Consider the following 15,229-nt stretch of genomic DNA (forward strand, 5'->3'; position numbering starts at 1 on the left):
AAAAAAAAAAAAAAAAAAAGTGTCAAAATGTAAACACAACTGTTTAAAAGTTTGGGGTTGGTGCATCTCATATGCTCACTAAAGCTGCATTTACTTGATCACAAAAAAGTACTGACCCAAAACTTTTGTATGGTAGTGTACATATATTTCAAATTCAAATAGGTGTAGGGGTCGGCCAGGCTTTGACCCGAACTGCCATTTCCCCTCACATGACGTTTCAACTCACTTGATCTTTCCACACGGACCACCTGACCGGCGATGACCCAACCTAATGCTGTGACCACAGCTAAAGCCCCGATGTGTAAGAACGGCCCTGTGAACTACAACAAGTCACTGATCACATCAGGACAAAGCCTAAATTATTTGTCAAGAAAGACCTCAAGACACTGGACAGTAATATGCTGATGAGGTTGATCCAACCTGCAGAGAAATGATGACAATGTCCCATTCGTCCTGCCAGAAATCATCAATGAACACCACTCCTGTTATGGTGGTGAGCAGAATAGCCAGAACTACAATCTGTGCAAAATAAAACTTGTTTAAATATAGATGAAGAACCCCAGTCTAGCTCAAAAGTTAAACCGATTTATAAACTTATCTCACCTTATGGATCCAGTACAAATTAAGCTGCTGTCCCAGTACAATGTGACAAAGTGCAAGAATCTGAAAAAATAAATAAATAAATAATAATAATAATAATAATAATAAAATACAACAGAAAATTATAAATAAAATAAAATAATTAAAAAAAATTAAATACATAAAAACGAATAAAAGTAATGATAAAAAAACACATTTAACTGATGATCTTACTCACTTATATAGATATTATATAGTATTTTCTACATAATTATAACAACAATAATTTTCAATAAAAAGTTAAAACCACTGCTCACTTTCTCTGTCACATGTTCGTGTTAAGAGTGCTCACCATTAAAAATGCAGTGTAAGTGAATCCTGTGAGTGTTGCGGCGAGAATAGGGACTGTGCCATCCTTCCAAATGGCTGAACGATTATATAACAACCTGCCAGAGAAACAAAACCATCAACAGAAAGAAAAAAAAAAAAAACAGAGCATGCTAAGCACATGATGTTTTCCAATGCTTAGTGTATAAAATTAATTCAGAAACTTGTTAAGCAATCCATGTTTATCAAAATAACTAAGAGTAAACCTCGCAATCAAACTAGTAAACTCATAAAACATGCTCTAGTAATGAAATGTGCAATCATGGTTTGATGTCAGCTTCGTGGTGAAGACACACAGCAGGGTTCAGAGTTAATGACCTGCTGATGTCACATCTAAAACAGCAGGTTCCGCCAAATCTCAGGCTGAACTCACCAGTTGAACTCGTTGTAGTCATTATGAGCCTCCAACCAAAAGTAGGACCAGACGAGGAGAAGGAGAAATGAACAGCAGAGGATGAAGAACCATGAACATTCCCACTGAAAAACAAAAACAGGAAGTGATGTAAACACACATGCCTTCCAGACAGATGTGCACATTTGTTCATTTAGCAGATGCTTTTATCCAAACTTGTGAGGAACACAACAAGACAGACATGGCAGACTGACAAACAGGCAATTAATCGATCATCCAGCCTGTCGGTGGCAGTCCTAACAGACTTTATTTTTTATTTATATGTTCCAAATTGGGACATTTAATATCTGTCTTTATATTCTTCACAACATGTTCACATCTGAAACCCTAGGACTTTACAATCGGTACTCATTTATCACATATCATGTGTGGCAGGGGATGTAAAAAGCCACTGAGATCAAATACGTAGCTTTTAAGATGCCTTACAGTTTTATAGAGCATGATAAAATGTGAATTTAATTAAATTCCTTCACATTAGAAACTACGCAGTGTTTCACAGAGAATTACAGCAGCAATGGAACATTTTCAGCACAGTGAGATCTTTCAGAAAAGAGAGAGAGAGAGAGAGAGAGAGAGAGAGGCCTATATGACCACATGAATTTTAAGAGTCTCAGCTCACCTGATGCTGATAGTGAAAAGAGTTACTTCAAAAATATAAATAAACAATAAAAATAAAATTTTCCCTGATGTGTGTGTTAAATGACATGAGCTCACAGGCTTGTTAGCAGGAAAAGCATCAACACCTGAAACTATCTCACAATGGCTGGAGTTTCAGTACTGAATCTGTCAGATATCAGATTTCATTTGGGCAAGGATGTAACTAATTATTCAGTTTTTTAATTAAAGGGGTCATATGATGCGATTTAAATTTTTCCTTTCTCTTTGAAGTGTTACAAGCTCTTGGTGCATAAAGAAGATCTGTAAAGTTGCAAAGACTAAAGTCTCAAATCCAAAGAGATATTCTTTATAAAAGTTAAGAGTCAACCCTGTCTACCTAAAACGGCTCGTTCTAACACTCCCCCACGTCTACGTCACGATGTGGGAAGATTTACATAACACCGCCCAATACATCAACTTCGCGCTGTGGATCGTCAGATCAGCTTTCACCGTGGACAAGGCGGAGTCCGGCCCGGGGTCGTCACATGTGGTTGACGCAAGCCCGCCGGAGGCTCCTTCGTCAAATCCGCCGGCCGCGCCGTTCTCAAGACCGCCCGCCTCCGCTCACTCTAGCCCGCCGGCCTCCGCTCAAATTTTTTTTTGCCCAAGAAAACTGTTGATTCTAATTTTCATGAACCTCAAGCACTCAACACTTCAACACAAAAAATAGTGTGTATATGATTTTGCAGTATAATAATCCATTGGGTAACACAAGGTGCAGAGAGGCATCTATGTTCAGTTAGCAGATCAGATGGCTTGCATCTTGCTGGCACTCACCCTTTCAGAACCCCAAAAGACCTTTTGTTCCCGTGGAGGTGTGAAACAGATCTAATGATCTAATGACCACGTCCTGAGATTCTGTGTTTTGTTCAGATGCAGGGTGAATTAGGGTAACTTTCTGTAATTTACTGTGATTCTCACGCCATCACCTTACATTACAACCCAGCTAGAATATCCTAATGTTTTGATTTGCTAATGATTTTTTAATGTTTTTGAAGAAAATGTCTCTTATGCTCACCAAGGCTGCATTTATTTGATCAAAATACAGTAAAAACTGTTTTTTATTTTAATATATTTTAAATTGTAATTAATTACTGTAATGGCAAAGTTGATTTTCAGCATCATTACTCCAGTCTTCAGTATCACATGATCCTTCAGAAATCATTCTAATATGCTGATTTACTGCTCAAGAAACATTTCTTGTGCTGCTTAATATTTTTCTGGAAACCTCGATACATTTTTTTCTGGATTCTTTGAAGAATAGAAAGTTCAACATAACAGCATTTATTTTAACCAAAAATCTTCTGTAATAATTGCAAATATCTTTACTGTCACTTTTGATCAATTAAATGTGTCCTTGTTCAATAAAAGTATTAATTTCTTTTTAAAAAAGCATTGGAAATATACATATCAGAGCTAGTCAATCCACATCACTGAATGTCCCAGATGACCCCAATTCACCCATTTCACCGCTGACTGACAATTTAACAAATAAAACTGAAAGGTAACATAACTGCATTATGAATATGGAGATCAATTACTAATATTTCCAACAAAACTCAACATTTGCACTAATGAAGCTTTTCACCAACTCTGACATTTCTAAGACCACAACAACAGTCATCTGACATGCATTAAATGCAATTCCCAATAATAACAGCTCTCATATAGTTTTCTGGTGATTCCACACACCCTGACAGAGAACTGAATAATGGACTGACTCGTGTTTTATTGGTCTGTGGATTGTGGCGGAGTCACTGTACAGCGGAGGACACATTTCACTGTTCTGTTCATTCATTCTGCACAGCTGACAGCTGCTAATCCCTCAATCCAATCAGCTCCTCCATGGGCACATCGGGTAGGACACATCGTCACCCTGCTTTAATTATAGAGTGGGCGGGGCTAGCAGTAATGACACAAAGTAAGACAGCCAATCACGCAGCTTCTGATGAGTTCGCTCTCAGTGCCGAGGTGCTACTTCAGAGAGCCTGTTCAAATGGAAAGTTGAACTAATGGCCGTGTGTGTTTGTGTGTGTGTGTGTTCACTCCTGAAGGAGCATTTATACTTGTAGGGAGGTGAAAACAAAGAACAAATACCCATAAACTGAATCATCGCAAGCTTCAAACCAGACAGATCGGAACTGAATACTAGAATACTGCTGGTTGCACAGTAAAAACTATGTATGGTCTACAACGTCGACAATAAAAATTGTTGACAAATATTTTCGAATGGTCGTTTGATCACACATGGCCTAATGGCACTGTCAAAAGATCTCTGGGATAAAGTTGTGGACAGGCAGAAGTCAAGAGATGGATTCAAAAAAAATTCAAAGGCTGTATCAATGCCTAGAAACACAGTGTGGAAGGTATTTGGTACGACACAGACCCTCCCTGGATTAGGACGTCGCTCCAAACTGGATGAAAGAACCAGGAGGATACTGGTCAGAGAGGCGACCAAGAGGCCTACAGCAACTCTGAAGCAGCTGCAGGAATTTATGACAAAGAGTGGTCATTGTGTGCATGTGACAACAATATCACAAATTCTCCACAAATGTGGCTTTTATGGGAGGGTTGCAAGAAAAAAGCCACTCCTCAAGAATGGCCACAAGCAGTCACGACTGAGCTTTGCCAAAACACACCTTGAAGATTCTGAGACAGATGAGACTAAAATTTAATTATTTAGCCTCAACCACAAACGATATGTCTTGCAGAAATCCAATACAGCTCACCATCCAAATAACAGCATTCCTACAGTAAAGCATGGAGGTGGTAATATCCTGTTATGGGGTGTTTCTCTGCAGCAGGGACTGGAACACTGGTCAGGATAGAAGGAAAAAATGGATGGGGCAAAATACTGTCAAATTCTTGAGGAAAATCTGCTGCCCTCTGCCAGAAAGTTGTTAATGGGAAGAAGGTTTACTTTCCAACATGATAATGACCCAAAGCACACAGCAAAACTGAGCACACAGTGGTTGAAGGAGAAAAAGGTGAATGTCCTTGCATGGCCTAGTCAGAGCTCAGACTAAAACTCCATTGAAAATCTGTGGAATGACTTGAACACTGCAGTCCACAAACAGTCACCATTGAATTTAACTGAACTTCAGAAGATGTGCAACCACAAAAGACTAAAGGCTGTAATTAAAGCAAAAGGTGGTTCAACAAAATGTTGTTGTTATATCTTTCACTTGGATGTTATAAGTTGCACTGAGTAAATACAGCTGGATAAAACAAAAACTGTGTCCATCTTCATTTCAGGCTGCAAAGCAACAAAATGTGATTATTTTAACGGAAGGTGATTGTACACTGTACATTTAAGCTTGATACCCTATGAATATTAGAGGACCTTAGGTAAAGATTAGATAAGGGTTGATTTTCAATCTGACTGTGGCTTAGTTCAGGTCAGAACATTTGATCACTGGGCTGAAATGGATGCGCGGTTAAAATAACGGGCATTTCTGCTTGAATAACTTTACAAAATAATGTCAGTATCCAGTTTGGTGTCACCGGACATTGAACGGACAAGTCAAAGGGAGACAGAGAGACCTAACTAAGCCTCTCACTGTGTTGTATACAGATTGGAATTGACCTACAACACGTCCTCCAGGGAATCTGAAACTCTGGCTTGAGTTTCTCTCTGTCTGATAGAGAGACATTCAGACAGCAGAGGAGAAAGCATTTTGCTTCATTACAGACAGCCAAGTTGTTCTTTGGTTCTGCTGTCTGCCTCAAACAAATATCGAACAAGATATTAATGACCAGACACAGACAAAAATGACCAGAGAAAAGCATCGGGATCATCAAAGTGGATCCATAACTATGATACAGAGGTGTGGGAATCATAAATGACAACTGACACTTTTCTAAGCTCCGCCTCCTCGGTTATAATTGGCCGCTCATTCAAGCGTTACACATCTTCCCATCGAAATTATTATCCATCACACTATTCTTACATGGGCTGGAATAAAGTTTGATATTGCATATTTTATTAGCCGTTTCTTTAAAGAAACTGTTAAATTGCACCATAACTTGACCAAAAAAACGACAGAAACTACAAACCAAAATCTAGTCAAATGTATTTCAAGTCAACTTGAACAGAGAAAAGCCTCATTTGAGAGTGATTACAAGTGATAACATTAGTGTAAATGACCACCACGTTTCTACATGATCGGTCTGTAACATTTTTAAGGCGGAGCTTTGCAAAAGGTCAATTACTCAACAGGCCAGTGTCAATTTTGCCTCTATCGTCTTCATTCGGTCTTTATGGAGTTAGAATATAATGGCTTCTCCCACAAAGGATGATGCTGTGGTTACCTTGGAGCTGTCGTCATGGGAGCGCTGGTACCGTTTCCAGCGGCAGCCGTAGATCCCGGTCAGACAGGACAAACACAGCTGTCTTTCATACACCTGTAACGGTTGGTGTTTCACCATAGTCAGGCCACAGATCTGCAGACATCCCACTCACACACTGCAGACCTGCAGGAACGAGACACATCTGTGAGAAACGACATTAGGCCTATCCGTAACAAAACACTGAGATGAAACCCTGTCTTCAACTAAATTACACTGTCGGTGTTGATATTGCACTGAAAAACCGAGTTGAGGATTTAGCCGTTTAGCTTTGAGTCTGGGAAACTCGACAGTAATGTCCATTAACAATGTCATTTTATGCCAAATGAAATACAAAGTACAAAATCTTTTCATAATCACACCATCATGGGTAATACAGGAAATGATATCAAACTGCAACTGAAAACAACGGCAAGACCACTGACAGCATTTAACAAACGTTTTTACGTACATTTTTGTTTTTGGATATTCTTATTTTGAGATGGATTCATCACTTGAAGGATTTTACAGTTTATTAAAAGAGTTTACGTTTAGCTTTTATTTTTATTTTTAATTTATACAAAAAAGTAACATTTATCAGCCTTTTTTCGGTTATTGACCATAACATAATAATTACCGGCTTATTGGTATCAAGCTAAATTTAAATAATGGTGCATCTTTATTCGAAAATTAGCAGAATTTTATGTACACTTTCTGCTTCTATTCATCCAAAAGTAGTAAGTACTGATTATTTTAGACATACAAATAATTCCAAAATGAAAAACATGCAGTTATGCCACCAACCTGTCTAAACAGATAAGACTTAGCTGGATCACTGACAATTCTTGGCAGTTTTGTGGAGTAATTTGCATCTGATGGTCAGCGAACGGCCCATCTGAGGTTGAGAGCAGGTCCTACAGGACTCTGTGTGACAGCAGCTCTTTGATTATGAGCTGTGAGAGACACATACAGAATTCCAGATTTTACAGAATCAGATATTCAAATGCGACCCGACAGAGTCAAAGCAGCCTTCTCTGTCAGTCTACAGGTCACCATAGTCCCAAAGTTCAGTTCAGCAGAATGTCAATCACAAACCTTTAAAGGCTGGTTGAAGAACAATTTGGAGACAATGTACTGGTAGTCTGACGTTTCTTTAACTACTACTTCTGATTCCAAGTGTGTCCAGTGGTCTAAAAGTACTGATCAATGTCAAAATGATTGAGATGGCCAATCAAATCAAAGAATTTTGGATGATACTGTTTACATGAATTCATGCAGGACGCTTCAGTTTTAGCAGTTAAAGATTGCAGAGTAAGATGTAAGTAGCTAAATATTTAATATCTGACAACAGTTTTAAAATAGAAATGTTGAAAGACCGACAATAATATGTAGTCATGAAAACTACTCAACTATTTAGTCAAATGTCACACTTTTAATTCAAACGCATAGGCTGTCATTTACATGATTCATGTAATGAATAACCAAATGTGACAAGACAAGAAACATTAACAGAGCCATTTTTGGCTCTTAGGTATACAATAGAGAGAATATGTAAATATAAATGTGTGTAATTTAAAATAAAAATATTATTTAAAAAAATTCTAATTGATTGCTTGGCAATAAATTCTAATTATTTTATTGCTCTTCTTTGTTTTTCTTTATTCTCTTAAATTGCTTTAAATGCTTTATGTAATTAATAAATAAAAAGACTGGTAAAACCTGAGGTTATTTTAATTCCAACTTATTTTGAGCATCTGAAATTCTGTTGGAATGATATAAAGGCATAATTGATTTCCCTCAAGCGCATAACATATAAAACCACAAACCCATAAGTCAACCACTGACCCAGCATTACCACACCAGATGCTCCAATGAAAAACAACAGATTTCAATGACAGTAATTAAAGAGGGCTATCAAGACACAGCCAGCACAGATTTGATCTTTGTCCACCAAGAAGCACCCACTCAGACAGATTAGCATATCATTAGCATCTTCAAAAACCCACCTCACATACACAAACAAGCTACTACGAGTCTTCATTAGTCATTTCCTCAAAAATCCTGCTTCATATTCTACAATAATCGTATTCCTTTGACTCATTCAGAACAGACATTAACATATGATCCCTCACAAGCCTTCCTATAACCACAGCTCTTCAAGTCACGATGGCTGTGTTACAAATCAGTATGAAAATGCTCAAATGAATGCATGAGAATATGAAAGCATCTGTGTTCCTCTTTTCCACACTTCCAGCTGCATGACCAAGACTAGTATAACCCCTTTAGTATCGGTGATTAGATTTGATGTACTGTCCTTTGTTGGGTTTTGCATACAGCACTTAGACTGCAACGCACCGGTTAAATCATTCACATGCATCCTGTGTTCACCTACAAAAAGACAATATTGTTTCAAACAAAAGAAGTCATTATCTCTATCAGACATGTCTTCCTGTTGAAAATGGCCCTGTCTGAGCAAGTTAGCACTCTGGTGTGACAGTCTGACTGGGGCAGAGCACACACACACACACACATCATGGACCTGATGTTAACATCACATCTGTTGCCCTATTAGTGACAGTTCAGCCATTCTGTCATCATTCACTCACCCTCATGTTGTTCCAAACCTGTAAAATTCTGTGGAACACAAAAGGAGATATTTTGATGAATGTTGGTGTGCCAACAACAACTTAGTCCCACTGACTTACATTGTATGGACAAAAAAAAAAAAAAAAAAAAGAGAAGATGGTCTACAGAGTTAAAGTGTTACAGTGCAAAAGTTCATTGAGTTCAGGTTGAAGAAGCTCTACACCTGGGGAGTTCACTGTAAATACAAGACAGATATACTACCGTTCCAAAGTTTTAGGTCCGTAAGAGTTCTTTTTTTTTTTTTTTTTTAAATAACTTTTATTTAACAAGGTTGCATTCAATCAATTAAAACAGAAACATATATTGGAAACAGAGACATATATAATGTTACAAAATATTTCTATTTTAAATAAATACTGTTCTTTTGAACTTTCTATTCATCAAATGTATCATGGTTTCTACGAAAATATGAAATATCACAACTGTTTTCAACATTAATAATGATTATAAATGTTTCTTGAGTAAACCAGCACATTAGAATGATTTCTGAAGGATCATGTGACTGAAGACTGGAGTAATGATACTGAAAATTTCGTTTTAAAATGTATAATATTCAATCATATTATTAATAATAATAATACTTCACAATATTACTGTTTTTACAGTATTTCTGATCATATGAATGCAACCTTTGTGAGCATATAAGACTTCCAAAAACATTTTTTTAAATCTTACCAATCCCAACGTGGACTGTAGTGTGTATGATTTTTTAAAATTACATACATAAACTCAAACTTACCTTCTCGGTGTTATTATGTCTTCCTATCACACTCAGAGTCAGAAGCCGCTACATGACTTATGGAAGAGTAAAACAGATCCTTCCACCTCAATATTAATACACATTCTTCATAAATCCATTGAAACCGTATCTCTCAGTGTTCACAGTGGCAGACACATACTTGAGCAGAAGAGAGGTAGTGTATAATGTAAGCAAGTGTGTACGTAGCTGTGTTGGTGTGGGGCTTCCTGCTCCAGCCTGTTTCCATGGCACTGAGCTTTCCATGAGCTTTAAAGACTTACAAAAGCCTGAATTCTCGAACATGCTACTTTGAGCCCTATTCCTGCCAGCTCTAACTGCAGACCCTCTTGCCCTTCCACGGCTGTTGGACTTTCCCGACAGGTACGATTGCCAGAAACAGGAAGCTACATTCTGTCTGCTTAATTTCCTGTCTCACTCCAGACAGTCTCCTCAAGTGACCAGGGGGCCAAATGCAATGGACTTTTTCAGCAGCCTTGGGTCTAGAAGTGTTTTCCCCCCCATTCATTTTCTACATATGTATTTTTAAGCTAAATTTATAGGCCATGAATCAAGCCAACTTGCTCAGAGATGAGCCATAAAATTGCAAACTTTGATTTGAAACAAAAAGTGTTTGAAAACTGAACAGCCCATGAAGCATTGCAAAATTCACAATTGAATAAAAGACAATATAAAATTACTGACTTACAGTCATTGATTGACGTATAAAATACGTTATTTTGTAAGTGTATAAAATATAACATTTTAAATGTACTGCAACAAATGCTACAACTCTACATTTTATGTTTTTTAAATTTATTGCAAAATATTCAAATATGAATTTCCAAACATTCAGTTTAATGTAAGTTGTTTGAGAGTATACAGCCACTGACTTGTTTATGTCATTTGCATTGTTTCGTGCAAGTGGGAGGAAGCTGTTTTGGCGCAGTTCTTATTTCCACGGTAACAGCGAATTCTCTAATTAGTGGACCCAAAAGGAATCACTCTTCAAGATTATGAGTAATATAGTTTTTTCCAATGGGAATATTAAACAACTTGAAAAGAAGAAATCAAGCTGTCACTTCTAAATACTCTTATTTACAGTCTCTGAGCTCATGGAAGGTTTGACCTGAAAGGTTTTTGACAATATCATTAAAATGATTTCTATATTGAAAAAATGAATTGGATTTGTAATTCTGAAACCCTACTGTTGCACTTCACACCCAAGACTTCAAATGACATCACAGATCTGCATCTAAAATATGTGAAAAAAATTTGTTCATCATCTACACCACCATTCAAAACTTATCAAGGTTTTCTTTTTTGAAGGAAAGTAATAGTCTCATTCAGCAAGAACATTTAAAATTGATCAAAAGTGTCAGTAAAGACAATTCTATTTCAAATAAATGCTGTTCTTTAAAACTTTGTATTCATCAAATAATCATGAAAACAATGTTTCATGTTTTACACAAAAAAACAAATGTTCCTTGAGCAGTAAATCAGCATATTAGAATGATTTCTGAAGGATCAAGTGACACTGAAGACTGCAGTAATGATGCTGAAAATTCAGCTTTACCATCACAAAAATTAAGTAAATTTTAAAATATATTAAAGTAGAAAATATATATTAAAATATTTGGTAATATTTCACTATAATACTGTTTTACTGTATTTTTGATCAAATAAATTCAGCCTTGGTGAGCATAAAAGACTTCCTTCAAAACAATTTAAACATCTTACCGACCCCAAGTTTTTGAATAATAGTGTACAAAACTGCAACTCTTTCTATTCAGCAGTTTGGATGCTTAACATCTGACTGAGACATCCAGAACGCTATTTTCAGACACTTCACAGCAGCATGTGCACAAACATACTCATTGTTTGTTCCTGGGTGGGATTTTACAGAGAACTAATGGCTAGTGTCCAGTTCAGAAGCCTTGCCAACCGGGTAGGGGAACGGGGGTCAGCGTCTACCAGGAAAGCGAATTATCACCAACATCTCTACTAGTGATCACTTCAGAACACAAGGATTAACTGGATTTATATGGCAGGGAAATGAGCATCCATTGTACGCTGTACACAATGACCAATAACAACTTATAAAATCATTTAAAAATATATAATAATAATTGTATTTATAGCGTTTCTAAATCTAATAAAATATAATCTAATCATTTAAAAATAATTTTCAATATTTGAGCACAAAAAATGTAAAAGACAATAAAATTGCATATCATTGCACATTACAAATCATGAAAAAAAAAAAATGAAAAGAGCAACAGGAACATTCTGAAAAATATCTCCTTTTGCAAATTAAGCCATGCTGGTTTGGAAAAACATAATAAAGGCGAGTAAATGATGCCAGAATTTAATTTGACAACAATATGACAACAACACTTGGGATACGACAATACTGTCTGTTTTCCAATCACAAACAGCTCATTCCTCCAGCGTTCCTCACCTCAGATTTCGAGTCCAGAAACTCTCATTAACTCCAGCATGACATTAACAAAAAATGAACTCTGTTTCTATTCAAGGACTCATGCATGATTCAAAAGTCTGAAAATAGAAAGACATTTAGTGATTCTGATTAGCTTCTGATTAGACAGTGCAGAACAGCGGTGACATATTGAAGAATGAGTAAAACGACTTTGGGAAGTTTCTGTGGGAAATCATCCAACAGGTTGGATGGATCCACCACAGGGAGGAAGGTTTACTTTCCCAGGGATGAAACAAGCCCTTTGTATTCCCACTCCTCTGGTGGGCCCTCTGTGGATTTTTCTGAGATAAGTGAGCAAAGACAACCTCGTTTATCTCTCTTCATATGCTGCTTTTGTTTTGGCACCTTCTCACAGGCTCTGAGAACCAACAATCTCATAGTTTGGATGTTAAACATTGGTTGTTGTGGAGAACTAATAATGACGGTACCTGACGCAGATGTCATAACAGGAGTGAAATATGATACATAGACCTTATTTGTGCCTCAGCATCACTGCTGACACCAGAATAAAGGTGAACTCAGGCAATAGTCTCTCATGAGACCTGATATGGTCTACAGTCAGAGCTTTGGTGTGAAGAAGATGAAAGACATCAACATCCAACACCCTCCATCTGGTAGTTCCCGTCTTTTGCAAAACACTTCCATTTTGCCCTGCTGTTAGTCCTTTCTCTCTCTGACGTTACTGAGGAGTGGTCTGCACCACTTCCCTCAACATTCAGCCCAAAACCTTTGAAGCTTAAGAGAAATGCTCCGCTCTCATGAGATTCTGGCAGCACCATAAACAACTGGAAACCCATAAGCCACTGAGAATATGTTAAACTGCTAATTCAAAACACTTATAAATTAGAATAATTTTGGTGAATTCTGTCCTCCTAAAATATCAATATGAACATTATTTTTTATAGCTGTTGGGCAAAAATTTCACATCATAAAATCACACTAGCATACATTCAAACAAGAGCTAACTATAACTATAGTAAACTGTATAGTAAAGGTAGAACTGAGAAGTTGAACTGTGTTCTCAGGACAAGCATTTTTCATAAACCCAGGTCGAGGCACTTGGGACAAGATGTCACATGGGTTTAGGGTTTAGAATTCAGAAATTTATTTTCTTTCATTTGTTTTTTAATTTGGCTTTTTTGTTTTACTCAAATGTATTGCTTTGCATATAATATCAAAAAACTTGAAATATATTAACAAATTAGCAATTTATTAATGTGTAAATTAGAATATTTGTATTTAATTGTCATGCTTTAGAAATGTTTCACTGCTTAAATTTTGCTGAAAAATTTATAATAGGCATATTCCATTGTGACAACATGCCCCACTTTAGAGTAAAAACTGTGACAACTTACCCCATCTCCGCTATATATACTGTAAACAGATAATATACATTGAGTATTTATAACTTAAAGTGAAGAATAATTGTTAGAACAGACTTACATAATGAAGCTTTCACCAAAAACATTTGTACATCAGTATGTATGAGTTTATAAAATAAAAACCATTAAATTGATAAAAGTGGCATAGTACTGCCATCTAATATTGAACAGTCATAGTTTTTTTGTAAGGGAACTCAGATTAAAAGAAGTTTCAGATAAACGAAACGTGGCTTCGTTTACTTCTTGATTATATGTTGCAATAAAAACATAATATTTAAAAGCAAATGACAAACTGTAAACGTACTACATGCACGTGATAGTAAACATGCTTAAGTACAGGCTTCTTATCCAGACTAACCTTCTCGTCGGCAAGGTGGTCAGCGCAGGTCCTTGAGTTCTTTTTCTCCAGGTTTCTCCGCTTAAACTTGTGTTGTAGTTTGTCTTTCTCTTTCTCTAGATGTTAAACAGACATTCAGCACTCTCGACTTATCAAGGTATATGATATTATTGGAATTAAACTACATTAAAGTTCCGTCAGTGCGCGGCGTTTCAAATTCAGTCTGTCTGGCACGATCACCAGCGAGATGGTTTATATGATTTATTTCAATATAGCGTGTTTTCACGTCGTGTTTGGAGGATTGTGATTCACCGAAGACATTCAGTAAGTAAATCCATCCGATCCGAAAGCCCGTGGGAGGAGCTGCGCGTCTCTCCATCTCCTCCTCTTCCTCCTCTTCCTCCACCTCTTAATCAAGCGTCATCAGCGCGCTCTCAGTAATTAACAACCCACAGCATTCGTGATTAGTGTAACCTGTATTTAAGTTTATATAAATTAAGTTTAAAACTTAGTTTAAGTAAAAGTAAAAAAAATAAAATAAACATTTCTGATCCAAGAAACAACTTGAGGTGTTTGATTCACCTCAGTGACTCGAATCTTTTGAATTTGTTCACTAAAACGGTTCATTAACTGATTCGTTTTGTGGCCCTAACTTTCTGCAGGTTATATGTCATCATTTCTCCAGCAGATGCATGGGAGTGTTATCGAGTCATTGATTAATTCAACCAACCGATTCATTCGACAACTGAAACCAGTATCATTCTTTAATATTTAAAAAACGAGTTTCTACAAATCTACTAAGATAGGCCAAGTCAAACAGTTTAAAGGGATAGTTCAATCAAAAATGAAAACTACCCCATGATTTACTCACCCTCAAGCCGTCCTATGTAAATATGACTTTCTTCTTTCAGAATACAATCGGAGTTATATTAAAAAATGTTCTGGCTGTTCCAAGCTTTATACTGGCAGTGAATGGGGGTTGAGATTTTGAAGCCCAAAAAAGTGCATCCATCCTTCATAAAAAGTACTCCACATGGCTCTGGGGGGTTAATAAAGGCCTTCTGAAGTGAATTGATGCATTTGTGTAAGAAAAATATCCATATTTAAAGGGGTCATATGATGTTGCTAAAAATAACATTATTTTGTGTATTTGGTGTAATGAAATGTGTTTATGCGGTTTAAGGTTAAAAAAACACATCATTTTCCACATACTGTACATTATTGTTTCTCCTCTATGCCCCGCCTTTCTGAAACACGTCGATTTTTA

At 36.7% G+C, this 15,229-nt stretch overlaps 1 protein-coding gene across 3 annotated transcripts in view; it reads right to left on the reverse strand.

Moving 5' to 3' along the window:
• The window catches only part of LOC107680326 (glycerophosphodiester phosphodiesterase domain-containing protein 5-like), a 26,126-nt gene extending 11,769 nt beyond the window's left edge, over nucleotides 1-14,357 (reverse strand). For 2 of the 3 annotated variants that reach the window (XM_016476170.1, XM_016476172.1), the window contains exons 1-8: nucleotides 13,984-14,357; nucleotides 7,166-7,314; nucleotides 6,347-6,508; nucleotides 1,340-1,443; nucleotides 932-1,025; nucleotides 604-663; nucleotides 421-519; nucleotides 227-320 (exon numbers count right to left, since the gene is read on the reverse strand). In XM_016476170.1, the coding sequence (XP_016331656.1) occupies nucleotides 227-320; nucleotides 421-519; nucleotides 604-663; nucleotides 932-1,025; nucleotides 1,340-1,443; nucleotides 6,347-6,463 (568 nt within the window). In that variant the 5' untranslated portion in view covers nucleotides 6,464-6,508; nucleotides 7,166-7,314; nucleotides 13,984-14,357. The remainder of the gene's footprint in view (nucleotides 1-226; nucleotides 321-420; nucleotides 520-603; nucleotides 664-931; nucleotides 1,026-1,339; nucleotides 1,444-6,346; nucleotides 6,509-7,165; nucleotides 7,315-13,983) is intronic. The other variant, XM_016476171.1, reaches the window with a different exon arrangement.
• Nucleotides 14,358-15,229: the final 872 nt, after the last annotated feature.

This window comes from Sinocyclocheilus anshuiensis, unplaced genomic scaffold (genome assembly GCF_001515605.1).
Source record: "Sinocyclocheilus anshuiensis isolate Anshui unplaced genomic scaffold, SAMN03320099.WGS_v1.1 scaffold1294, whole genome shotgun sequence".
Lineage (NCBI taxonomy): Eukaryota > Metazoa > Chordata > Actinopteri > Cypriniformes > Cyprinidae > Sinocyclocheilus > Sinocyclocheilus anshuiensis.